Here is a 26,929-nt window from a genome sequence, read left to right as displayed (position 1 = left end):
AAGAAGGAAACTGAGGCCCAGAAATGTCACACACCCCAGCCATCACACATATACCCCTATCCCATCCTCCCTAGACCCCTCTTATCCTGTCTATCCATCCCCATGTCCTTCAATAATGACATCATTTCTAGCTCCTTCCCTACCCTCATCGCTCTCCTCTGGATAGCCTCCAGTTTGTTCTTGGCAGATTCTGGTAAAAACCTTCAGCAGTAAAGAGAGCTGAAGCAAATGGTTAGAATGAGGTTTGGAAATGTTATTTTTGTGTGCTCTTTGATAATTGAGACAAGGGCGACGGGGGGGGGGGGGGGAGTTGTGCCTTTGAGATTTGCCATGAAAGTCTTAGGCACAAATGAAGAATATAGGTTAAATGATTTATCTAATGCTATATTATTCTGTGGAGACCAGGCCAAGTATACAGTGTACTAAAAGGCAGGCAGGGATGAGAGGCTAGAAGCCCAGGAGATAAACAAATTTGATTTCCTAGAAGGATGATGAAGGTGATAACCCGAGCAGTTTAGAAATCTATCTTTTTAATAATCCACTTTTAGTGTGTTGATGGCAGTGACGTGTAAGCACTTGTCACACACATTCATGAATAATGCCCTCTGGTTTGGAGACAGCCAAGTCAAACCAAAGTAGTTAGAAATGTTAGCAGCCTAGTCTAATACCAGCCTGAAGCAGTATCTCCATTATTGCCTGCCCACCGTACCATCATCCCTACCCCTACATCACAGCACAGTCCACAGAAAGCTTCAGGGAGAGTTGGGAGGACATGAGTTTGAATGATAGCTCTGCCACTTGCTACCTGTGTCACCTTGGGCAAGTTACTTAATCCCTCTAGGCCTCAACTTCCTTCTCTATAAAATGATGAAGATAAACCAGATAAATGCTCTGTAAGGTCTCTCAATGTGAAATTCTATGTCTGTGGGCCCTCAGTTTCCTTCTCTGTAAAATGAGTGGTGTTGAGCTAGATCACCTATAAGATTCATTCCTGCTCTGTGACCACAGCCAGTTGAAATCATACCCATCCTTTACATGTGAGGTTGAGCAGATCAATGCCAACCTCTTCCATCTGGCATTTCCTAATTCCTCCCCTTTCCCAATAGTGATGTGATCCCACTCTCCTGACCTCCCCTGGTACTTTCTCTGTGTCTCTCTTATGATATGTAGACTCAGATATTTTCACACTCCATTGTGATTTAGACCCAAATCCTCTAAGCTTTGCCCCTGAGGGCAAAGACTGTTATATTTATGTTGGCAATTATCTCATTGCCTAGCACATACTATGTACTTGATAAATGTGCGTTGAATTGAAGACATATTCATGCTTTTCCATTCTTGATGATAATCTACTATTCCCTTTCCTCACAGGCTACACAATGCTGTTTAACACTAGCAAGGCTAGCCCAGCAGAAACAATGGTCCTGACCAGCAAAATATTTCCTGCACCAATGAAGAACTCTCCTTGTGAGGTAAGCCCCAGAGTTTCCCCATTTCTCTGTCTCAAATTCCCAAACAGTGGTTTTCATGAAACCAAAAATGCCTGCAGGCAAAAGCTGGCTAGGGCCATCATCCTGAGAAAAGGAGAGCTTATCCCCTTGGTATAGGTCTATGATGGCTTTTGGTCAGTCATGGCTCCATGTTCCCAAGCCCCACCTCAGTACCGTATTGTACCTCTCCTAGATACTAACCAAGTAATTTCATCTCTTGGTCTCAGTCTTCTCATGTGTAGAATGAGAGATGTTGGACTAGAAAAATGGTCTCCCAGATCCCTCCCAAATCTAACTCTATGACCATAGGGTCATAACAGCATCATTGAATTCCTTGGCATCCAGTAAGTGGATAAATGGATAAACGAATGAATGAATGAGTAAGCATTAATTAAGCATTTACTGTGAGCCAAGCACGCAGTGCTATGCCAGGTCCTGAAGATACAAGTAGAGAAGCAAGACAGTCCTTACTCTCCAAAAGCTCACATTCTAGCAGGGGTGACACTATGCACGGAAGGTTTCAGTTGTAAATCAGATAGAAGAGTTCCATGCTCCTTGGGGTATAGTGGCAAAGCAAATGATAATGACTCTTTCTTTGAGTCATTTGCACTAATGAAATCATACCAGTTTATGATGTTGAACTATTTGATGGTATCAGGGACTCTGGGGACAAGAGCTTTCATTTTGGAGTCTTCCAAAGGGGTGTCTATAGCATTTGCAGGAGCAGTTGCCAAGCTGTATCTCTGAAGGGGCTGCTTCTAGGGATGATGGCTGAAGGTACTGAGCGAAAGCCAGGACTCTTGGCTTCAGGGACCTGGACTATTTCCATTAAGGTCCTAGCGCAGATAATGGTTGAGTTTGGAGGTGATGGTTTGACTTGCCAGGCACATGCTTCCTGCTCTCTCTTCCTCGGGGTGCCATGCTGCCTCAGCCAGGCTGGCCTGTTTGCCCTCTGGGTGGCAGTTCGTTGGTGGGTGAGATCAGTCTCTTCTCCACAGGAGCAACCTACTCAGATGATGGCTGTGAGATGTAGGTTGGAAGCCAGACCAATGCTTAATATTTGCTTATTGATTAATAAAGGACATGGACTTTGTAAAGTCTATTTTAGCTGCTCAGAGAATTTTTTAAAAATCTTCCTAGTTTTCAGCTGTGTTTAGGATAACTGATATTATCAGGTAAATAACCTTGGGCTTGATAGGATGTATCTACCTACCTACCTACACTACAGAAAATCCCTACATGACTCAGCTACTGCTTTGTATTTTACTATGGTAAATGCTTGATAATTGACTGGTTTAGAAATAGATGTACTCTGCTTTATCCAGAATTATACCAAACACAAAGGTGGGGGGGAGGGTGGAACAATTCATCAGGAGAATAAAAGTGATGGATTACAAAGTAATTCATTTTAAAATTCCTTTTAACATCAAACTTCCCTAATGTGCAAGAAATGGTTTATCAAAAGTTGCTTGATACATACCTTTCCTCTAAAACATAACCTTTCCATTTGAAAGGATGCATTTAAATCCAGAGGGGGTTTTGTGGCTGATTCCTTTTACTGCTGCTGAAGTAACTTAAGACAGCATCCCAGGGACTAGCAGTGTCTTGCATGTAGTAGGTGCTTAATAAATTCTTGTCGATGGATGGAATAAAATTGCTGCTTTATAAAGTCAGGAGGAAGACCTCTACTTGAATTTACCTTGGTTAATTTAATTAGGCACCAGCCACATAGATGGCCCCTTTCTGTCCTTTATCTAAAGTGGAATCACATGATGAAAGTGGTGGGAGAAGAAGGAGAGCAGAATCCAAAGAAGAGGTGAAACCAGAGCAAAGCAACCAGGGCTTTGCCCCTAAGGTGTCCAAAATTTAGAAAGCACAGATATTCCCAGGATGCTTCCTTCCCCAACCACCCAGATGACTGTAGCCTACATAAGCTCCCCACCCTCCTTCAGGATCTTCCTTCAGAGACAATACCCTTGTCCTAGGGAGCAACCCCTTCCCACCCATTGGTGCCACCACTCCAAATATTGAGCCATCTATCCAGCAGCACAGGTCAGTTCCTCATTCAAACAGAAATCTTTCAAGGTACATGCCTTTCAGAGCTAGACACAACTCAAGCATTCCACCCCCCTTTCCTGCCTAGGAAAATTAAATCAAACTAAATGTTTAAATCCTAGTCATAGTTCTCATCTACAGAACTGGCTCAGGAGGTCCCTAAGGATGGGAATGAAGTCTTCTTATACTTCTTCATTTCCTTCACAGCTCCTAATACAGTATCTTAGGAACAACAAGAGGGATTTGTTCTGCTATGCTTTGAAATCTTCTTTCCACAAATTACTCCCCTCCCTCCCAAGCACTCACCCTGTGATCTGGAAAAATGATATTTATTACCTGAACTGGATCATCCAGCCAATTATGGGGCTCCCCATATGGCTTAAAATAAGTGTCTTGGAAGGAGGCAACCCTCAAGTGTCCATAATAGCTGAATAATAAAGGGTTCTGATTGATTAAGGTTAATTCATCCCAGTATCTTGGCAGACAGGAAATGAGCATCCTAGGAAGTATTTATTCTTTCAAGATACTATGCAGTGGTTTCAATATGGACTTCATTCTTTAGCGATAGTATCAAAGTAAAGGTTATATAGTGGTTGGGTTGTTTTTATTGTCATGGTTTGTTTGCTTTTGAAAATCTTTGATGGTTTCTCAAATAGCCTTTAAAGATGATCAATACCTCAATCAGGTATTTGGGTTTGTTTGTGTACACACACACACACACACACACACACACACACACACACACACACACACCACCCCCATTGGCCTTGAGCTATCTTTGTCATTCATGGCCTTTTCTGAAGCTCAGCTCAACTGGTCTAATGAAGCAGAAGGGAGCTGAGGTGATTTTGTCTAAGCTTTCTGGCTTTTTTGCTTTAAGATTTTCCAACCACATTTTCTTGTACTGATGAGTTTCTGAATTCCCAATGTTGAGCAAATATTTTCATCCAAAAAAGACTAAATGAATAACTAACATGGAACCAACATAGAAAGAAGCATTTTAAGTCTCATAATCTCCTAGCATTTATTTTGTTTGAAATTTTTAAAAAATGAGTTTATTTCCTTGCAATTGTGGTTTAAATCTAGGCACTGCTATTTACTATAGGACCTTGGGAGTTCTTTCACCTTTCTAGGCCTCCCTTTGCAGATCTATAAAATCATGTTTTTGGAATAAATGATCTTTATGCTCTCTTCCATCTGAAAAATTCTATGATCCAATACATTAACTGTGACAGAGAAGGCTGGAAATTAGATTCCTGCCTGGAAGGAAACACAAAAGTCATCAGGTAAAACCCAGGCCTTAATAATGAAAATCTTAATATTCCCCTGGGGCAGCTAGATGGTGCAGTGGAGAGAGTCTGGAGTCCTGGAGTTGGGAAGACTCCTCTAACTAGTTGTGTGACCCTGGGCAAGTCTCTTTACCCTGTTTGATTCAGTTTCCTCATTTGTAAAATGAGCCAGAGAAGGAAATGGCAAAGCACTCCAGCATCTTTGCCAGGAAAACCCCAAAGGGAGTCACAAAGAGACAGACCCAACTGAAATGACTATTATATAGCATTTACTATGTATCAGGTGCCATACAAAGTGCTTCACGATTATTATCTCATTTGATCCTTACAATAACCCTGGGACCAGGACTAGTGCTTTCTCCACCGTACCACCTAGCTACTAGGTACCTAGTTGGGAAAGAGGAGACTAATGGCTCAGGGGTCAGAAAAGGCTTCACACAGAAGGTGGTACTTGATCTGAGTCCTAAAGGAAATTGGAGAGTCTAAGAGACAGAGGTGAGGAGGGAGTGTGTTCCAAGCTTGGGAAATGACAGGTGCAAAGACATTGAAATAGAAATTGAGTGTCTGTATGAAAAATTATAAGAAATCTAGATTGGATCATAGAGAGCATGAAAGAGAGTAGTGTGTGTGTGTGTGTGTGTGTGTGTGTGTGTGTGTGTGTGTTTTAATTTTTAAAGGTAGATTGAGACCATATTATGAAGAGCTTTAAATGCCAAACAGAAGAGCTTACAATATAAAATTTAAAATAACTTTTGGGGGGGGGGCGGGGCAATAAGGGTTAAGTGACTTGCCCAGGGTCACACAGCTAATAAGTGTCAAGTGTCTGAGGCCAGATTTGAACTCAGGTCCTCCTGAATCCAGGTGACACCTAGCTGCCCCCTAAAAATAACTTCTAGAGGAAATAAGGAGCCACTGAAGTTTATTGAGCAAGAGAATGACCTGGTCAGACCTGTACTTTAGGAATGTTATTTAGCAGATGTTTGAGGAATTGATTGGAGTGGGGAACAACCTGAGGCAGAGAGATTGATAGATGATTGATAGATGAACCAGTATCTTAGTATGGCTCTGAACCAGCTATAGGAAGGTGTGTTTTTTTTCCCCAAGCCATAATTATGTAGTTCAAGAGCCCCTCAGTGTGATAGGGCCATTACAGGTCTCCTCTGGGGTCCTAAGCTACTTCAAATCTATGTCAGTTCAAACTGAGATTTGTCAGTCCTGTGATTCAGATTTGAAAAGAAAAATGACAGGTGAATTATAGCTCTTTAAAACTCAAAGAGCACTTATATGCATGCTCTCAACATCACTGAGAGATAGGTACTACAGTTGAGGTGTTATAATTCCTGTTCTACAGATGAGAACACTGAGGCTCAGACAGGTTAAGGGATATGGTCACATAACTCGTAAGTGTTAGAGATGGGATCTGGACCCGGGTCTTCTCAGTTCCTTGTGTGGCCATCCCAGCACTCCTTTAGTAGAGAGAGCATAATGGGATCAGTCTATGGAATTTATCCCTGCCCTACCCAGAGCATGACCCCCAGGGCTGTGGGATCGGTCAGTCAGAGGGTGAAAAGCTGAATCACATCCCACCTTCACTGCCATAGATGGTGGTGAGTCTCATCTTTGACACAACCACATCAACATTTATTCCCCAATACCCAGCTCCCTCGAATTAAGCAAGCTTCCACCTCCCCCACTTCTGAATGGGAGCTTGGCCCCTCAGGACAGCCATAATCTAAGCAAACCATTGTGCCACTGTGAAAACTCTGCCCCTGTTCCCCAGGTCATTTCATGGTGTCAGCGAAGAGACCCCTAGGAGTGCAGGCTCTGAACCTGGGGGCCAGTGACCAATGAGTAAAAGCCTCATCTCCCTTTTTCCACATGAGGTGAGCCAGAGTCACACAGAATGAGCAGGCATGGATGGGTTATGATCTGAATCACAGACATCTCATTATCTTCCTCCCCTCCCCCAGACCCACCCATGTTTCAGACTTCCCTATTACTCTCAAGGGCACTACCCATCTGTCCAGTCACCCATGTTTTCACCTCAATTTCATCTTCAACTTCTGACTTATCTAACCCTTTATTCACATATGCATCCATTGCCAATTCTTGATTCTACCTCCCCTTTCACACCACTACCCTAGATCATGTCTGAACTGGACTTCTGTCCCAAATGGCCTCAGATCTCTCCCCTCTCCAACGCTTTCTGTACATAGTTGCCAAAATGATTTTGAAAAAGTTCAGACTAGGGGCAGCTAGATGGCGCAGTGGATAGAGCACCGGCCCTGGATTCAGAAGTACCTGAGTTCAAATCCGGCCTCAGACACTTAACACTAGCTGTGTGACCCTGGGCAAGTCACTTAACCCCAATTGCCCCGCAAAAAAAAAAAAAAGAAAAAAGAAAAAGTTCAGACTTGACCATGTCATTCCTCTATTCCATAAACTCTGATGCTTATTGGTTCTATCATCAAACATTATTTCATCTTTTTCATTTTTATTTTGTGTAAGTTTTATAATACTCATAATAATCAGTATTATATTAATATTATATATTAGTAGACATAATATATTAGCATATTATAGAATAATATATAATATGATATCTTGGTATGTGTTATATATTTTCATTTGTATATTAGTATGTATTCTATATTAGCATAAATATAATATACAATATTATAATGTATAACATTGACATGATATATGTTTCATATTATATTTCTATAATATAATAATATATTATATATTAGTATGTGCAGTATAGTGTGTATAGTATAGATATATAGTATAGTATTATATTAGCATTATAACATTACCTGTATATAATGTATAAATAATTAAATATATACACATTGAGGATGCATATGTTTAAAAATTTTCCCATAGGGATGAGCAATCAAAAAAATTTTAGAGTTGGCTTCTTAAGATAATTACTTGAGGATATTGTAGGGGGCATTTTTATTAGGGTTCAGGTTAAACTAGGTGACCTTTGGAAATCCCTTCCAACTGTAAAATTTTTGATTCTATGCCATGGCACTCAACTCTGATTTATGCTTTGATGAATCTGTGATCTCATCAGTGTGAATATTCCATCTCCTGGAACAGCTTACCACCTATCCACACCCTCTCATCTTCCATGTTTATAATCCACATTCTCCCTTAGGGGCTCCACAAAGGACCTATCCAACATGGGGCTGTCTTGCCCCTGATCTTTTTATACTTTTTCCTGTACCAGGGGAGCACTGGGGCTGTTCATCTAGCACCCCTCACTCTCACTAACTGACCAACCCATCTCCTTTTCCAATCATACATTTCCTCTGTTGTATCCTTTCCCCTTTCCACCACCTACATCTTGTACCTTGGAAATGTTCTACATCCTACTTGAGTTTGGAGACAATTTCAGTCTCTGCTGACTTATCTGACTACTTTTTTGTCTTTATGAGAATAATCTACACACCAATTGAGGTGAAGTGATATTCCATCTCCTACCTCCATGATCTTGTACAAATGGTTCCCCATATTTGGAATTGACTCCTTCTTCCCCAGTCTCCTTCAAAACAAACGTTAGGGGCAGCTAGGTGGCATAGTGGATAAAGCAGCAGCCCTGGATTCAGGAGTACCTGAGTTCAAATCCGGCCTCAGACACTTGATGATTACTAGCTGTGTGACCCTGGGCAAGTCACTTAACCCTCATTTCCCTGCAAAAAAACAAAACAAAAACAAAACAAAACAAACATTAGGGTCCACCTCCTTCCCAAGGCTTTTCCTGATCCCCGCTCCCATAATTATTAACACTTTTCACTCTTGAAACAACTGTATATTATTTAGATGTTCTTTTCATTTGCTTATCGAGACACATGTTATAGCCCACTCCCAAACCTAGCCAAACAGAAATTTTTCAAAGGCAAGTACTAATTTGATTTTCTTGTATTTGGGACGCCAGTGTCCAGTACTGAGCATAACATGGAATAGGTGTTTAAGAAATAATGCCTGTCAATTCATTTCTATTAAAGTCAAACATATTACCCAGACCAAATTCCCTACAGTATCTGTGGTCCCAGGCTATTGGGTCTCTCAGCCTGCTCAATTTCATTTTCCACTGCAGAAGCGAGAGCTCTGGGCTGCTGCTTCTGCCCCTCTTTTCAGTTGGACTGTCCTCATCCTCACAGGAGCTTGGTCCTCTTGCTTTGTTCAGCTGTTCACTGGCCATGAATATTTAACGAGTTCTACTCAGCCCAAGCAGAAGCAAATAAGAAGGTTGGGGATTGTTGTTTTTTAACTCCCCCATACGCTATCCTCTGTAGAATACTTGGGGGCGGGGAGCGAGGTACCTACAATATATTTTAGCTATATTTCATCTCTTTTTGAGGTGCTCCAGTTCAAATAATTAAAGTGACCCTGGGGGCAGGGGAAGAAGCCTGCCAGGGATGCTGTGGGTCTCTCTACTAGCAACTCTGCTCTTAGAGATTGCTAGCTGTTAGGCACACTCAGATGAGTCTGGCTTTGCAGCTGTGGATAAGAGAGAAAGAAAACGTGCTGGGGCCTGGGCTTCCCACCCCCTACTCCTTTCCTTCTACTCATCCAAGAATCCTGATGCCTCAACAAGCCCCTCATGGTTTCATGTTCCATTTAATTTGAATAGCCTGCCTGTGACAGGAATAAATTAACTTCTGTTCTCAGGCCAGGACAAGGAGAGGAAACAGAGAGTGACTTCCCTCATTTTCTCCTCCTGCTCCAAGTTGCTGGAAGTGACTTGTCTTCCCATGCAGCTGCAGGTGTGCAGGGGACTGGAAATGAGGACTGAGGGAGAGGGGTCCTGATTTAGAGGCTGCCCCCCCTCCCAGAATCCCCTCGTTCTGCAGTGTTGGTTTCCTTACCTTGTCAGAGCTACAGGAAGTCTCTTATTCTGCCACTGACATTATTGCCAGCAATAAAAAAATGCAACTTTTTTTTAATTACTATTATTATTTGTGTGTATGCATGTGGCTGATGAGCCACAAAACTGAAGGTAACCCAGCTGATCCAGCTGGCCTCTTCTCTTCTGGATTGCCTTCTGGGGGCCCAGGGGAAAGGAAAGTCACATTTCCTTTCATTGAAGCTCCACCGATGGAGCTAAAAGATTGTATTGATGAGAACTTTGCTTTGAAGGCAGTTTAATCAATGTAGGTCAAGCCACTCCCACCATGGGGTCACCTCCCTGTAGCTACAATGCAGAGCATTTTTGCTTCTCAGCAGTGTCGTTCCATTGACTTTTTAATATTTTTAATTTGTGTTCCTAGTTTTTGTTTTTATATTACCTCCCTTTCCAAATATACCCCTGCCCCCTACCCTACCCAAGATGAAAAATTCAAGGAAAAAGAAAACTAGCTGAATAAAACAAATGAAGACATCAAATAAGTCTGGCAGTATATGTGATGTTCTATATCCATAGTCCTATCCAGCTCTACATGACCCCATGGACTTTGTCCTTGGAGTTTCCTTGGCAAAGATTCTAGAGTAGTTTGCCATTTTCTTCACTAGTGTGTCCTCATTTTACAGATGAGGAACTGAGGCAAAGAGGGGTTAAGTGACTTGCCCAGGGTCACATAATTAGTAAGTATCTGAGGCCAGATTTGAACTCAGATCTTCTTGACTCCAGGCCTGGTGCTCTGCCCAACCTAACTGCCCCATAAAGAAGAGAGGGAAATATATTGTCTCATCTTTTCTCTAGGCCCCAGCTTTATCCTTATCATTACACAGCATTATGTTTGGGTCTTTATGTTCTTTCCATATATATCACTGTGCATATTGTTTCCCGGGTCCTGCATCTTTTACTCTGATCAGTTCATATAAGGCTCCCCATGCTTCTCCAAATTCTCATATCCATCATTTTTTATAGCATACTAATATTTCATCCCATTCAAATGCCACAATTTCTATGGTCATTTCTCAATTGATGACGATCCACTTTTTTTCATTTCTTTGTTATCACAAAAAAGCACTACCATGAATATTTTTACATAATTGGGACTTTTCATCCTGCCTTTGATCTCCTTGGTATATATGCCAAGCAGTGGGATCTCTAAATCAAAGGGTATGGATATTTTAGTCACTTTTTTACAAACATAATTCCAAATTGCTTTCCTGAATAATTGAACCACTTCACAGTTCCACCAACTGTATATTAGTGTGAATGAGTGAGCATATATTCATTGATGATTATGTATCAAACATTGAGATTAGCAGTAGAAATATAAACACAAAAGAAAGATAACTTCTGCTTTCAACACAATTACATTCTAATATAGGGGAGTGGCCCAAAAAGGGTGTTTTGTCTAGGGAAGTCATAGGGATGGGAAATGGAATGATAGGTCTGCCAGAAAGGTGATAGTATTTTTTTTTTGGTTTTGGTTTTTTTGGTGGGGCAATGAGGTTTAAGTGACTTGCCCAGGGTCACACAGCTAGTAAGTGTCAAATGTCTGAGGTCAGCTTTGAACTCAGGTCCTGCTGAATCCAGGACCAGTGCTTTATCCACTGTGACACCTAGCTGCCGAAAACAGTAGAAGTATGTGTATACTTGAGAGCTGGGGTGAGGGAACTGGGAAGGGAGGAGAGGAACACAATACTCAGGCAGAAAATGGCTGGAGCAAAGAAAAGACATGTTGGTGAATTCAGAAATGAGCAGCTTAGCTTCTCCCAAGCTTGGTGCCTGGAGGTCTGGTTGGGAAGGAGGTTGTACCAGTCTTTCCACAGCCCCTCCAACACTGACCATTCCTATCTTTTGTCATCTTTGATTACTCACTAAGTTGGAAGTAATTACCCTATTATTTCTAAAAGAAGGCTTTTCCTTGCAATTGTTTTATCCAATAGACATTAGGAGAACTATAAAAACTAAAGAACCTTAAGGAGAAAAAAAATCTTTATCATTGTTTTTGTTTTCATTAGAATGCTTAAAACCTATAGCAATAGTCTTATAAGAAAATCAGATAAAATAGGCTCAGTTTACCAAAGAGAAGTTTAAAATATATCTGCAAAAAAAAAAAAAAGGCTTATAATGAGTTTAACTGGCCCCGGAAGCCATTTTGGGCAACAGAGTGACTTGTCCTTTGCCAGGGATTTGACTGATGGGGGATATTCTCTAGGGTTTCGGTGTGGAAATAATTTCCATCCACTTGGAGAAGCAAAGAAAATAAAGAATGTGTACTTTGTTCTTCCCACCCTTGTTCTGGCTTGAGAATAGAAGTTAAATTATTTCCATCACAGGCAAACTATTCAAATACATTCAAATTTAAATCAGAATAATAATAAGAGAATAACCATTGATGTATTGATTGGATTCATTCATACTTATCCTGCATCCTCCCAGCCTTCAAGAAGATGAATTAATGAGACTTTAATTGCTCAAAAATAAAGTTTAGGAAGGGAGAGGAATCTTTGTGACATCCATGTGACCTTATTATCTAAGGAATTAAGAAAAACATAGGAAGACTTATAAGAATAGATGCAGGGTGGGGCAACTAGGTGGTGAGGTGGATAGAGCACTGGCCCTGGAGTCAAGAGGACCTGAGTTCAAATCCGGCCTCAGACACTTGACACTTACTAGCTGTGTGACCTTGGGCAAGTCATTTAACCCTCATTGCCCAACCAAAAGAAGAAAAAAGAATAGATGCAAAGTAAAAATGTGGCTCCAAGAGAGCAACATACACAATGACTACAACAATAAAAATGACAGTAAAAGTTTAATTCAGCTTAAATGAAATGATCAGCCTTGGGTCCAGAGGGCCCATAAAGAAATATACTTTCTTCCTCTCAGTAGAGTGGTAGGATGCCACAAGGACAGAATATTACACAAACCATCAGTTGAGTTCATTGTGGCCCAAAGTCTTGCTTAAATGGTTTCCCTTGTTACAAAAAAATGTTTGATTGGTGGACTAGCACTATTGAGAAGCCATAGAGACGAAAAAAATAATATAATTGTCTTTAAAGAATTTGTGAGATTCAACAATAAAATTCTCTATAGGTGAAAAAGAGCAAACCAGCTGAAAAAATAAGGTAATAAAGTCATTATCATTGAAACAGAACTTGAAATGAAGGGAAAAGTAGAAACTAAGAGGATTCTTCTCCTACTGCATCCTCCCCAAATCCTCATCATCTTCCCCACCTGTTTTCTGCTTTGGGGATAGGCAGGAAGTAGAGAATAAGCAAAGAGGGTGAAGGGGACCCTCTAGACTTCAGTAGGTCAAACTCTCTGAGCCAAAGAGCAATGCTATTGGTCCTAGGCAGTGACTAAACTGGTAGGCACATGTCAACATCTTTCCTATAAGCAAAATTTTTCACCTCTGGGGAAGTATTAGCCCATTTTACAAATAGGGAAACACAGGCATAAAGATATTAACTATCCACACAATTATCAGTGTTATCTCAACATAGAAGCCAGGTCACCTGATTCCTAGATTGGGACTCCTTGGGAGTATACAGGTTCTGTATGATCTATAGAATTGGGTCCTAACTCTGATATTTTGCTTTAGTCAGACACAAAATCTATATATACCTATATAGGCAGCCCTCTACACCTTCTGAGCCCCCACTAAGTCCTCAGTACTGAACAATTAGAACATATTTTAGGAATCAGACAGGATTGTGCAAATGGATTGGGTATTTCCAGTGATTTTCCAAGTTGTGGTTGGTATATTGTGATGTAGGTCATTATTATCTAGCTCAGTTCTCCCCATCTGTGCTTACTAGGGGTAGGCAATGGAAGAAAATTATCTATTCCTCCCTCAGTTTCCCACATTTGCCCCTTATCAAGGTTGAAATCTATTCCACTAAAGAAAACAAGGGACCAATCCCCTTCAGGCTTCTCACCAGGAGTCCCTGATTCCTACTCCCAAAGCAGCCAAGAGTAATTTCCTCCACATTTTGTGACTATTTGCCTGGAAGAGGGAATACAAAGATGACAAATGGGGTAGCCTTGGCCCTAGAGAAACTGACAATTTAATAAGAGTACAAATATGATATATAGAAGTGGAGGTACACATGTGCTTTTTCCCCCAAATCCATGTGGAATTTCAAAGAATAGTGATATGAATGCACTTTTAAGCTAACTATAAGATTTAGTAAAAGCATACAAGGGGCAGCTAGATGACTCAAGTGGACTGAGCACTCACTAGGTGTGGAGTCAGAAAGACCTGAATACAAATCCATCCTCAGACACTTACTAGCTGTGTGACCCTGGGCAAGTCACTTAACCTCTGTTTGCCTTAATCCACTGGAGAAGGAAATGGAAAACCACTCTAGTATTCTTGTCCATACGTGAACAGTATGGTCCATGGGGTTATGAAGAGTCAGCTACAACTGAACAACCATAACAACAATAAAAGCATGCAAATCAGAGGTGGAACACTTAGTCAAACACACACACACACACACACACATACACAGATATAAGGAAATTTATGCTTCCACCTACTACCGGCCTAGGGTTCTAGTCTTGGTCTGGTTCTTGGAAATGAAAGTAGACATATAACTACAACCTAGGCAGTCTACTCCATCTCCAGACTATAGACTGATTCAGAATGTGTGTTTGTGTGTGTCCGAGTGCACATTCATGTGTAAGTATTGCTAAACACCTGGTATGTACCAAGCATTGTGCTAAGTGATAGATATTTTTAAAAAAAGGTAAAAAACAATCCCTATTCTCAAGCTCACAGTCTAATGGGAAAGAAAGACAACATGGAAATAATGACGTACCAATAAGATATATACTGTTGGGGCAGCTAGGTGGCGCAGTGGATAAAGCACTGACCTTGGATTCAGTAGGACCTAAGTTCAAATCTAGCCTCAGACACTTGACACTAGCTGTGTGACCCTGGGCAAGTCACTTAACCCTCATTGGCCTGCCAAAAAAAAAAAAAAGACAAAATATATATATTGTTAAATTTGGGATGACCTCAGAGAGAAAACACTCAAATTAAGGAGGACTGTGAAAGGCTTTTTGCAGAAAATGGGACTTTAACTGAGACCTGAAAGAAGCCACAGAAGTTAGAAGGCAGAGATGAGAAGAGAGAATATTCCAGGGTTGCAGGACAGCCAATGAAAAGTCCCAGAGGAGAGTGATATCATTCAGCCTTAGAGCATGTGGAAGGCAGTAGGAATGAGCTAGGTTGTTAAGGGCTTGAAAGGACAGATGATTTTATAGTTGTCCCTGGAGGTAATAGTCAGTGGAGTTTATTGAATTTGGGGTGGGGGAGTTGTGGGATAGATGACATGGTCATATCTACACATTACAAAAATAGATTGGATATCTGAGTAGAGGATGAACAGGAGTGGGGAGAGACTTGAGGCAGAGAAACCAACTAACAGATTATTGAAATCGTCCAAGTGTGAGATGGTGAGAGTATGCAAAAGGTACTGAGTGTCAAAGGAGAGAAGGGACCATATATGAGAGAAGGTGGAAAAGACAAGACTTGACAACTGATCGGATTGGGGGGAAGGGAACAGCGTAGTGAGGGACAGTAAGGAGGAGAGAATGACACATAAGTTGCAAGCACAGGTAACTGGGAGAGTGATAGTATTCTTAATAGCAGTAGAAAAGTTAGGAAGAGGGTTAAGGAAAGATAGTTCAGTTTTTATGTGTTGAGTTTGAGATATCTATGGGATATCCAGTTGGAGGTATCCATTAGGCAATCATAGATGCAAGCCTGGATGTCAGGAAAGAAGTTAGGACTGAATAAATAGATCTGGGTGCCATCTCTGGAGAGCTGATAATTGAATCCATGGAAGTTGATGAGATTACCAAGGAAATGGTACAAAAGGAGAAGAGAATGGAACTAAGGACAGAGTTTTGGAAGACACTCAAAATGACCAAGTGTGACCTGGCTGAAGGTCCAGCAATGGAGACTGAGAAGGAGTGGTCAGACAGATAGAAGGAGAAGCAGGAGAGGGTAGTTTCATGAAAACCAAGAGATGAGAGAGTATCAAAGCAAAGGAGGTGATCAACAGTGTCAAAGGCTGAAGAAAGGTCAAGAAGGAGAATTGTGAAAAAGGTCACTAGATTTGGCAATTAAGAGACTTTTGGAGAGAGTAGTTTCAATTGAATGGTGTCAGAAGCCAGACTGCCAATTGTTAAGAAGAGAATGAGAGGAAAGCAAGCAGATAACCTCTTGTAGACAACCTTTTCAAGGAGTTTAGTTATAAAAGAGAATACAAAAAGTACAAAAGCTGGCAGGGATAGATGGATCAAGTGAGAGTTTGGGGGGATGGGAAAGTCATGGGCATGTTTGTAGGCAGTAAGGAAGCAACCAGTAGACAGGTAGAGATTGGAGATTAGTGAGATGGTGGGGATGATAGAGGGTACAATGTACCAGAGAAGATGGAATGGAATTGGATTAGTTGTGCAGGCAGAGAGGTTTGCCTTGGCCAGGGAAATGGCATATGAAAGAGAGGTGAAGAAGGAGACAGTAGTGGAAGGCATTTGAGTGTTGTGAGATGAGGAAGAAGGGCAAAATGGGAGCTCTCAGCCAATGACCTCAATTTTTTCATTGAAATACAAGTTCCTTGCCTGAGAGAGTGGATGGAGGGAGAGTTATGGGAAATTTGAGAAGGAAAGAAAAAGTTTTGAAAAAGTCACTATAGTGAGTGGGAAAACAAATCAGGGAGGGAAATGTAAAAGGATTTCCTTGCTATAGTGAAGGCCCATTTAAATGATGTAACATAAATTTATAGTGGACCCAGTCAATACACTTTCAAGATTTTCTCCAGCTTTATTCAAAAGCACATGCATAGGAATGAAGGCAGAAGGTGTTAGGAGTAATTCAAGGCTACATTTTGGCAGGGCAAGACCTTTAATAAGATAAAGAAGCAAGGGACTTGGGAGAAGGGGATGGTATTTAGTTGAACTGGTTCACCATGAGGTTAAGATGGGGAATGAAAGGGAGTATAGTCAGCAAAAAAGTGATGATCTGGGAAAGACCTGAGAAGCCAAGAGATTGGAGGTCATGGTGAAGATGAAGAACAAGGTTTGGAGTAGTGAGGCAGAGGAGAGGTGGAGTGACAACAGCTAAAGAATTTTTTTTGGTGGAGCTATGAGGGTTAAGTGACTTGCCCAGGGCCACACAACTAGTAAGTGTCAAGTGTCTGGGGTCACATTTGAACTCAGGTCCTCCTGAATCCAGAGCCAGTGCTTTATCCACTGTGCCACCTAGTTGCCCCAGCTAAAGAAATTTTAAAGCTAATGAACATGAATGTGAAACACATGAGTGATGGCCAAGTCAGTGTCAGGAGACAGTTGTAGAGGAATAGGTCACCCTGTGTGTCCACCAGTAATCCTTCCTTTCACCAGCCCATCTTGCCTTCCTACCATACGACTCTTTAACAACTTCCTTGACTCATTCCCCTCCTATTCCTTGGAGTTTCTCATTAGTGACATGGTGTACATTGCCTCCACCCACCATGTGTTTCTCCATTGCTCTCTGTGTGATATGAATTTTTATTTCCTTGGCAGCAGTGATATTCCAGATTTTGCTGCCATAAAGCAACTCTAGTAAAATGTTAGTATTGAAAAGATGGGCTCTTGTTAGATGCCTTTCTAAGTATCTTCCATCTAAAGAGCTGGCTATAAAACATTCCATTCATCTCTCCCTTCTGAACTGAACATACCAGTATACTCAGAATAGAGCAGAGCTTCCCTTGGCCACCCCTTGAGGTTTTGATAGACTTTTCATTTCCTAAGAGAGGAGTTGGCAGTCTGTGTTTCTGTCCAACACACACCTGCTACCTCCCTCCTACTCCTCCTCTTGAACTCCAGTCAGGAAGCAAAATGGTAGTCCATCTCCCAGTCACTCCTTTAAAAAAAAAAAAAAAACAAACCCTATGGCCTTCTGATGCCTGGCAGCATGGAGAGCATCATCTGGCTTCTTCAAATGTCAGCTTGTAAAATTAGTCCCCACCCTCTCTGGGAAGCCTGCAATCCGAGGAATCTGGTGTATCGTCTGCCCCAGAAGCACAGTGTAGCCTGACAATCCCAGGCCCCAGTTGGGCAGAACGCCATAATGTGGTTTGACTAAGCCACAGCTCTACCTCCTTCGGATGAGCTCTAGTGATGCCCCTTTCCTGACTTCACCACCTCTTTTAGTGGCTATAGCCTCTGTCCTGGACCCATCCAGTGTGGGAAGAGGATGGCATTCAGGGGGATACCTTGATCAGTCCCTTTAGGCATCAACCATCAAGGACCCATTAAGCAGCTACTCTCCTTAAAACAGAGTCTTCTCCAAGCAGTGGACTTGGAGTTGGAGAGATCTGGCTTTGAATTCTGCCTCAGATACTTATCAGTTATTTGATTTAATCAACCAGTTAGCATTTATCAAGCCCCTGTGCTTGGCACTAGGGTTATAGACACAAAAGGGAAACAATCCCTGCTCTGATGGGGCATACATTCTCCTTGCATCCTCAGTTTCCTCATCCATAAAATAGGAATACTCATAAACCTTAATTAAATGTTAACTCTAATTTTTGCTGTTATTATCCATCTAATCACAGAGAGGCTTCACCCCAGCTAAAAAGGAATGGTTTACTGGAAGGAAGCTGGGATGATTGCAGCAGTACATGTTACTGCTGCCATGGAAATGGTCAAGAGCAATGACAGGAGGTGATAGGTTAAGCGATGATGTCCCCGTGCTCTCGCCTCCCAATGCACAAAGATCATCGACCTCTTGTGCTTTCTCATTCAATCAGCTCTGCTGATTCATGACTATGCCTCTGTAGGGGAGCAAGTATGAATCATGAGAAGGAACTCTTGCCCCTCAGCTAAAATTACATCTGAAGCCAGCCTTCTCCCTGGCCAGGCTTCTCCACCTCAGTGCCCCTGAGTTGATTTCTATAGCATGGCATCAGAAACCCTAAGATCTTAGGGATGGCAGTGCCAGTGACCATCTCCACCAGGTGCCCAAGTGAGCATGATGACATTTTGTTCTAAAAAGAGTATAAGGGGCAGCTAGGTGGCGCAATGGATAGAACACCGGCCCAGGATTCAGGAGGACCTGAGTTCAAATCTAGCCTCAGACCCTTGACAATTACTAGTTGTATGACCCTAGGCAAGTCACCTAACCCCAATTGCCTCACCAAAATTAATTAAATAAATAAATAAATAAAAAGAGTATAGAGATTGCAGTGAGTAGAGGCATCTTCCAAATGTCCTTTTATAGACAAACACCTGCCCTGTCTTCTGGCTCTCTGCTGAGTGAGGAAGAAGGATGTTGGTTCTCTCGGGCAAAGCTACTGTCTAAGTAGCACCTACTCCCAGGAAGGAACATCATCCCCCGCAGAAGATTCACAATGGCACCAGCTGCTCAGTGTCCTAGAGGCAGACTCACAGACGAGAGAGGCAACCTGACAGATCAACAGGCAGATGGGCAAATGGAAAGAAGAATGCCAATCAGTTCATCAATCAGTATTTATGGGGCTCTTACTATTGCCTCAATATTTAAGTAGACAGCCACACAGGTTCCTAGATGTAGAGTTGGAAAGGCCCTTAGAGGCCTTCCAGTCTAAGCCCCTCTACCCATGAGGAGACATTAGGTGCAGAAAGGCTCTTGGACTCCTCCAAGGTCAAGATAAAGTTGCAGAGGCAGGCTTTGAACCCAGGTCCTCTGCCACTAAATCCAGCCTTCTTTCTACTGTGCTACCTTCCCAAGAGAAATCCTGGGATTAGGAATCCCTTCTGGTTGTTTGCAGGAAGGGTTCGTTAAAAGTCCTGAACACAATTTTATTTTTTAAAATTTTAATTGTTTTAACATGTAATTGCTTTTATTGTTTGTTTTTTCGGGGTAATGAGGGTTAAGTGACTTGCCCAGGGTCACACAGCTAGTAAGTGTCAAGTGTCTGAGGCCAGATTTGAGCTCAGGTCCTCCTGAATCCAGGGCCAATGCTTTATCTACTGCACCACCTAGGTGCCCCCAACATGTAATTGGAGAAAAATAAAATATATTAAACAGTTTTTAAAAACCTGAACATTTATAAGACCTCCTGTGGTATCCCTGGAAGGGACCCCAGAAGCCACCTAGTCCAAGGAGATTGAGGACCACTATGTTGGTCAGGTGACTTATCAAGAAGCATGAAGATTTCAGGATTGACCCAATTAGAAATCAGCTTCCATGCCTGCCAACCACTGGCACATCTTTCCTCTGTCCTGAGCTCGCCATACAGACTTTGGCATAATGGAGCTTGCTAGCCTCAGAAACAGATAAACATGTGAAATTGCATGTAGTTGTCTTTACCCAGCATAGAGCCAGTAAGGGGGAAAAACAGCACTTAATAACAATAAGACAATGCATAAGAAACATCTACAAGTGTCTGAGAATCTATGCTCTCCTAGACCCTGGAAACCCCCAGACAGCACAGACACTGCTGCCAGCCCACAAGTTCCAGGAAATGCAATCTGGCTTTGTTTACTTCCCCTGCCCCTGCAAGCTCCCAGAGGAGTGTAAATTACCCAGTATCCACAGGCTCCTCCACAACTCATCCTCCAGAGTTGCCCAGACATCAAGCAGAGTTGGTCATTATAGGAACATGCAGAAACTCGAGATCTCTGTTAAGTCTGGGGTGTGGAATTAGAGATCCAGAATGAACTGGAATTCAAGGAAGTTGTGGTGTGTCCCCAGGCTTGACAGAGTGTTGTTACTGACAGGACCTCTCTGTCCAGTTCTGGTGTTGACTGGCCCCTTAGGAAGCAGATTGAGTAGATTCAGGAGCCCATGAGGAACAGCACTGACCATTGCTAGAGCTGCCATCCCTCTCTCCAATCTTCAACCCTCCCCCCCAGCCCTACAGTCATTCATTTCCCTTTTGATCCTCCATCAGAAAAGCCCTTATTACTTCCATACATGGTAGGCAGAGGGATGCAAGGAATAGCTATAGTATGAAGACTATTACATATAAAAGAAATGTAGGCTTTGCCAGTATAGGGAAGTCCTTCCACCAACAGATCATGATTTGCCTATGGCTAGATAAATATGTCCTAAGGAGTTGCCTTAGACATAGAAATTAAATGATTTTCCTAGGGTCACACGGTATAAGAAGGGGCATCCTGACTCTGAACCCAGTTATTATAATTGACATCAAGTTGTCTTGGCAATTTGGAGTCGTCGTCGTCGTCATCATCATCATTTTATGGAGTTGAGATAGATTATTAGATTTCATAATTCTTTAGATTTCATAATCTATGGTCTATTATACAGGAAGGTAGATAAGATAAACAAAAGTAACTGCTTTTTATAATTATGTAGCTACCATCTTCAGAAAAATGGAGAGGAGATATATAGTATATATAGTACATATATTTTTATATATAGTACATGTATTTTTATTTCTTCTGCTAGTTCTTTTCCATTTCCACATAACTTGAAGATAATGAATATTTGCTAGGTCAACATGTGCTAAAGGATTGTCCTGAAACTTTTATGGGTTAATATTATGCCTAGGGGTTTGTGAGCACTGATTCTCTCTCCCTGGTTTTGAGTACAGTTTATTATCTGAGTTTCCAAGCATGTTTTGAGACCTTTACCTGTAGTATGGGGAATTTCCATTGTTAGTTTATGAAAAGGGACTTTCTGAGGTCTAGTTCTAGCCACCAGGTTATGACTTGCTAAGTATTTTGTAGACACTAAATGTTTGAAGTCTTCAGTGATGACATCCATTCATTTGATGCTTTTTTGTTGTTGTTGTTGACATACATAGGTTCAATTCACCTAGATGAATCTAAAGAGGGCTTTTTGATTCCATTCTTGCTGGACCTTAGCCTTTTCACAGAGTCCATCCAGAGGTAAATCTCCTTTGGTGACATTTTCCCCCCATCAGCACATCACCTGCTACTGACCCCTCCCTATTAGTATTTCATTTTGTAAAACCACCCTTTTCCACCCGGTTTTCCTGGGCAAAGATACTGGGCACAAGATCAGGTTGGAATCTGATCCCTTCAGAAATGGATATAACAAAAGAAAAATGACATTATCATTTTCCTCTTCTTGGCAGCATTGAAACAGGATGTGAATTTTCTTGGCTTAATGTAGACTGTTTTCTGTGTAACATGTTAAAAAGAAAGAGGCATTTGAGTGGATGTTTTCAGTTTGGACCCTGAGGCTCCACATTCCTTCCATGGCCAGGAAGCCCTAGTTTTTTGAAGGCTTGATAATTGCAATTCTTTGGCACCTTCCCCTTTAATTTGGGTGTTGTTGAGAATCTGTATCCCACCTGCCTTTGAGGACATTGTTGTGATTTTTCATTAGGCTATTTTTAGTCAGTGAGCTGGCGTTTATTTTTTCCAGGTGAATTAAATAGTGGGGTGTAGAAACACAGAGCTTTTTGAACTCCAACACTGCTGAAGCATTCATCCCTTCCAACAGAACACGGTAGAACAGGGAAATTCTGGAAATCACCATGTTTCCTATGGAACACGAATATTTACAGGCTCTTTCATCCTCTGCATTTTGAGATGCAATATAAGGTAGAGAGAGAGGGAATTCTTTTGAAAAAATTCAGCTAAATGATAGATAATTTAAAAGGTTTATCTATGTAGATATGCCCCCAAGATGGAGGTCATGATGGGCTCTGTGTCTACTGTTCAAGCCTAGCTAATTTTGAAAATTCTTTATCACCTAAGTGTTGGCCAATAGGTGATAGACTATAAGGTTTACAAAATGCTTTCTCTATGACCATTGTGGAACATAGTCGGTATATACATCATCATCCCCATTATATGGATGAGAATGCTGAGGCTAACTTGCCCATGGTGACATAGTTATTAAATGGAGGAGACAGGATTTACAAAATTTAGAGATGTAAGAAACCTTAGGGATCATCTAATCTGACCTCTTCATTTTATAGAAGAGGACATTTATGGCCCAGAGAGAGAATTGATTGCCCAAGGTCACACAGCACAGTTGGGATTCAAATATACAAACCCTGTGCTACCAAATTCCAAGCTTTTCCACTACCATATGTTGCCTTTTGAACTTGAACCTTACTCTAAATCCAACTTCATTTCCATTACACTAAGCTCACTCTTACTGTACCTGTATAGGTCTTGCTCCCTTAGAGCATTTTATATTTTGTGGTAACCCTCATAATAGTCCTGAAAAGTTAGGGTCAGATATTATCACCTCCACCAGGGAAATGAAAAGAAAGGAAGTAGCTAAACTACAGGTCAGCAGGCTGCAGGGAGGGGAGTTACCTCTGGTGCTTTCTGGAAAGAGAGGGTACAGAGATCAGTTTGGGAATATGAGCAATACAGTAAAGCAGGCCCTGATTTGTAGTTGTTTACCAGTTTCCAAATTGTAAATGTTCACACTTAAAATTTAATAGTCAGCTCTCAAGTCTGTGCGAACTGGCTCCTGCACACCCCTAGAATGTCTCTTTAATTCACAGAGCCTCAGTTTCTCAAGAAAGCCAGAGGCCATCTTGTCTAACCTCTTTCTGAACAAGAATCTCTAAAATACCCAAGAAGTAGTCAATTATCTGTGGCTTGTCCCAGAAATGATGATAAGCATTAGGGATACAAATCCAAAAAAAGTAAGGTTTTGACCTCAAGATAGCTTACATTCTAATAGGGAAATACATCATATGTACATGCACACGCATGTATGTATATATGCATGTGTGCATAAGTATATGTGTGTATGTATTGTATGTATATGTATGTAAATGGTGGCCAAGAAATGGTATTTTGGTCTGGAACATCACAGGGTAGTGAGTGGAGACCTAAGATAACAATGGGCACTTCTTTTCCTCAAATTATAGTATTAATTTCATGTGTTCCCAGAGCAAGAGGCAAAAAGCAGAATTGGGAAGATGACCAAAGGGCTGAGCAGTGGGTCAGTGGATTGCCAGATACAGTGAACTTTCACCAATAAGGAAGACTGGTGGCAGCAGCAGATGGTCAGAGAGTGGCTTGGGACCCAACTAAACAACTATCCTTCTAGGCAACCAATTCTATGTTGGGATAGCTTTGACTTTTAGCACATTTTTTAACTTATATCAATCTGAAATCTACCCCTCTGAAACTTCTACGCATAGTTCTCCTAGTTCTGCCCACTGAAGGCCAAGAACAAGTCTAATCCCTGTTCTGTTCTAACTTTTCAAATAGTGAAGATAGCAGTTGTGCATATATATTGTATTCCCCAGTAAAACGTGAACTCTGAGAAAATGGATCATTTCTGATTTTTTTTATTTGTATCCTTGGGCCCAAGTACTATATTTTGCACATAATAAGCATCTAATAAATGTTTTTTCACTCATTCATTCATTCATTTATTCGCTCACTACCATCAGTCCTTTTCTTGAGAATAAAAATGCCAGTTATTTCAATTGATCCTCATGTGGCTTGGCCTTTTCTTCTCTCACAATCTTGGCTTCCTTTTTCTAGAGGATCTCTACCTTGTTTGTGTCATTCCTCAAATGTGGTACCTATCCAGAAATAAGCTCAGAGTGGTCTAAGCAGAGTCAAATACAGCAGCACTCTCATCTTCCTTATTCCAGATATTAGGTTTCTCTTAAATCAACCCAGAGTGCCATTAGCTTTTTTTTTTTTGGCATGCCCCATTGACTTATTTTGAGGTTGCAATTACCTTAATATAACCAGAGCTCCCTCATCTTCCTTGTGAAATTGATTATTCTGCCCAGCCTAGTTAAGGTAAAAGACCCCTGGCTGTAGTTCAGAATAGGTCAGCAGTAGCTTACACTATCTCTTTTTGGCACAGCTATTTTTGTTGATATGTCAGGACTGACTGGGTCTCACTGGTGACTTCAACACCATCCATTCTCAACCTGTTTCTCCTCTGCTCTCTGCCTCCAAGACACCAGAAGTCTGTTCTAAAACCACAAGGCTCCTGCAAAATAATTGAGATCAGGACCCCTTAAAATATTACCAGGTGATAGGGAAGTAGAAGTGAGCCTTCCTTTCCTTCCTCAGCTTGCTGCCCTAACTCCTACTCCCGAGCAAGGAAGTTTAGTTTAGATATTCACTTGTTCACTTAACAAACATTTGTTGAGTCCTACTATATGTAATGATTCAAGAAGTACAAAGAAAAATCACATATACTCCTTGCTTTCTAAGAAGGAGATAAGACATGCCCACAAGTAACTACATTACAAGGCAGTATATAATTGGTTCCATGTGAATGGCCTGGACCATAACTGTTCTAGGGTTTCCAGAGAGAGAGAGAGATAACATCTTTAATAGAGGTGATCAGAGAAGGCTGCATATAGTAGGTGACACTTAAGCTGAGGCCTTGAAGAATGAAATATGTAAAAATAATGTGTGTAGAAAGGGGAGAGAGCAGATAGATATGGACAGAGATACCACCAGATGGCAATAGTGAGAACGACCAACTGAGCTGTCATCCACTGAACTAAGAACCTACTTCAAATCTGGCTTCAGATACATACTAGCTGTGTGACCCTGGGCAAGTCACTTAACCCTGTTTGCCTCAGTAAATTATATCATCTACAAATGAAACAGAAGAAGGAAATGGCAAACCACCCCATTATCTTTGCCAAGAAAACCCCAAAATGGGGTCATGAAGAGTCATACACAACTGAAACGACCGAACAAAAACAAAGGACCTACTGGGTATACCCATGATACTTCACTCCCCATCCTTGCTTGTGGATAGGACTCACGTCAGGAGATCAAATGTGGCTTCTCCTTTTAAACCTAGAATAGGCTTTCAAGGCAAAGGGAAGAAATAGTTTCTGCTGCCTTGCTATTTACCCACCACTGTGGATGCTCAGCTCAAATATGCTAGAAGTATCTATCTGCTCTCAAAGATTATTCTCTTTCTTCTTCAAATAAACTATCAACTCTCTTAATGCTTCACTGCTTGAACCCCAGGCAGAAATCTCACTCTCGCAGCATTAAGTTGAATTTATGGAAATAAACTCAAATACTTCAGACCTCCTCCCTTCTGGTATTTCTCTCTCTATAAGCAAATCTCCTAAATGCATTCAGACAAAATACAAAAAAAGCTATCTTTTTTATGCAGTTCCCCAAAGTACCATAAGCTAACTCCACCCTCCATACAGTTAAAGGTGGAAAAAGTTCTATGCCGATGTCATGTAGGCTACAGTTAAAAGAAGAAGAAAAGTCTATGTCTAGCCATCCCTTCTATTTATCTCTGTGAAGACAAGTGATCGTGGACAGCAGGTACGGCAGATAAGTGAGGACAGATGGGCTCTCTACAAGAACATGTCAGAGAAACGTTCCAATGTCAGTCTTACCATTAGGCACCAGATACTCTCAAACCATATGTATCATCGCTAGTGGTATCCAGGCTGTCCCAAGTTCTGCACAAAACGTCTCTGCCCCTCAACAGACTTCTAAACCTATCCAGTGAGAAGTATTGGGCACACACTGACCCCTCTACATTTTACACAGTCCCATTTCCCCAATTTTCTTGTCACAACATTCTTTCTTCTGCTTCTTGGTGTCACAAGTCATTAAATAAAGCTTCAAGGCCAGAGCAAAACTCTCTGGGGTTGAAGAGAGGACTCAGATTTAAGGAGAAGATACTGAAAAACCTCTTCTCTAACCTATATGCATTTCTTGCATCCCAATCTTAGAGATACCTGCAGGACACCTGACCAAGGTAGTGCTATATAAAGGCAGAGATAGAGATAGATAAAGATATAGCATGGTGGCTATACATATAGGGAGCATATGTTATATTAAATATATGTATATTATATATATGGGAACAAATAGAGTGATATATAATAAAAATGGACAAGTCAGTTGGAATCAGGTATTGAAGGGCTATAAATGCCAAACAAGTGTTTGTGTTTGATCCTCTACATATCCTGTCTTCAAGATCAGTATGTTTTGCTTGCATAGTCAGCATATTTTCTTTTAATGTTCTTGAATTTTGCTTCTCTTCTTCTATGTTGTCTTTCACTTCTTTGTATTTGCATTCCCGTTCTATTGTTCTCTCTTTTGTCTCTTTGGTGAGGTTTTCCATTGCAGATTCAAGTTTTTCTATTCTGCTCATTATCTTTGATGTACAGGACATAAATTCTGCTCCTGAAATTCTCATTTCTCTTTTAAACCACTCAGAAATAGCATGTTGTAGT

At 41.2% G+C, this 26,929-nt stretch overlaps 1 protein-coding gene across 1 annotated transcript in view; it reads left to right on the top strand.

Annotated features, from left to right (window-relative positions):
• Window positions 1–26,929, top strand: part of ALK (ALK receptor tyrosine kinase) — a 1,073,674-nt gene that overhangs the window by 883,742 nt on the left and 163,003 nt on the right. Inside the window, exon 8 of the mRNA XM_043982018.1 lies at window positions 1,372–1,472. Coding sequence (XP_043837953.1) covers window positions 1,372–1,472 — 101 coding nt within the window. The remainder of the gene's footprint in view (window positions 1–1,371; window positions 1,473–26,929) is intronic.

Source organism: Dromiciops gliroides, chromosome 2 (genome assembly GCF_019393635.1).
Source record: "Dromiciops gliroides isolate mDroGli1 chromosome 2, mDroGli1.pri, whole genome shotgun sequence".
Classification (NCBI taxonomy): Eukaryota; Metazoa; Chordata; class Mammalia; order Microbiotheria; family Microbiotheriidae; genus Dromiciops; species Dromiciops gliroides.
Note: the sequence above shows the minus strand (reverse complement) of the source record. Positions and strands in the feature narration are given on the sequence as shown.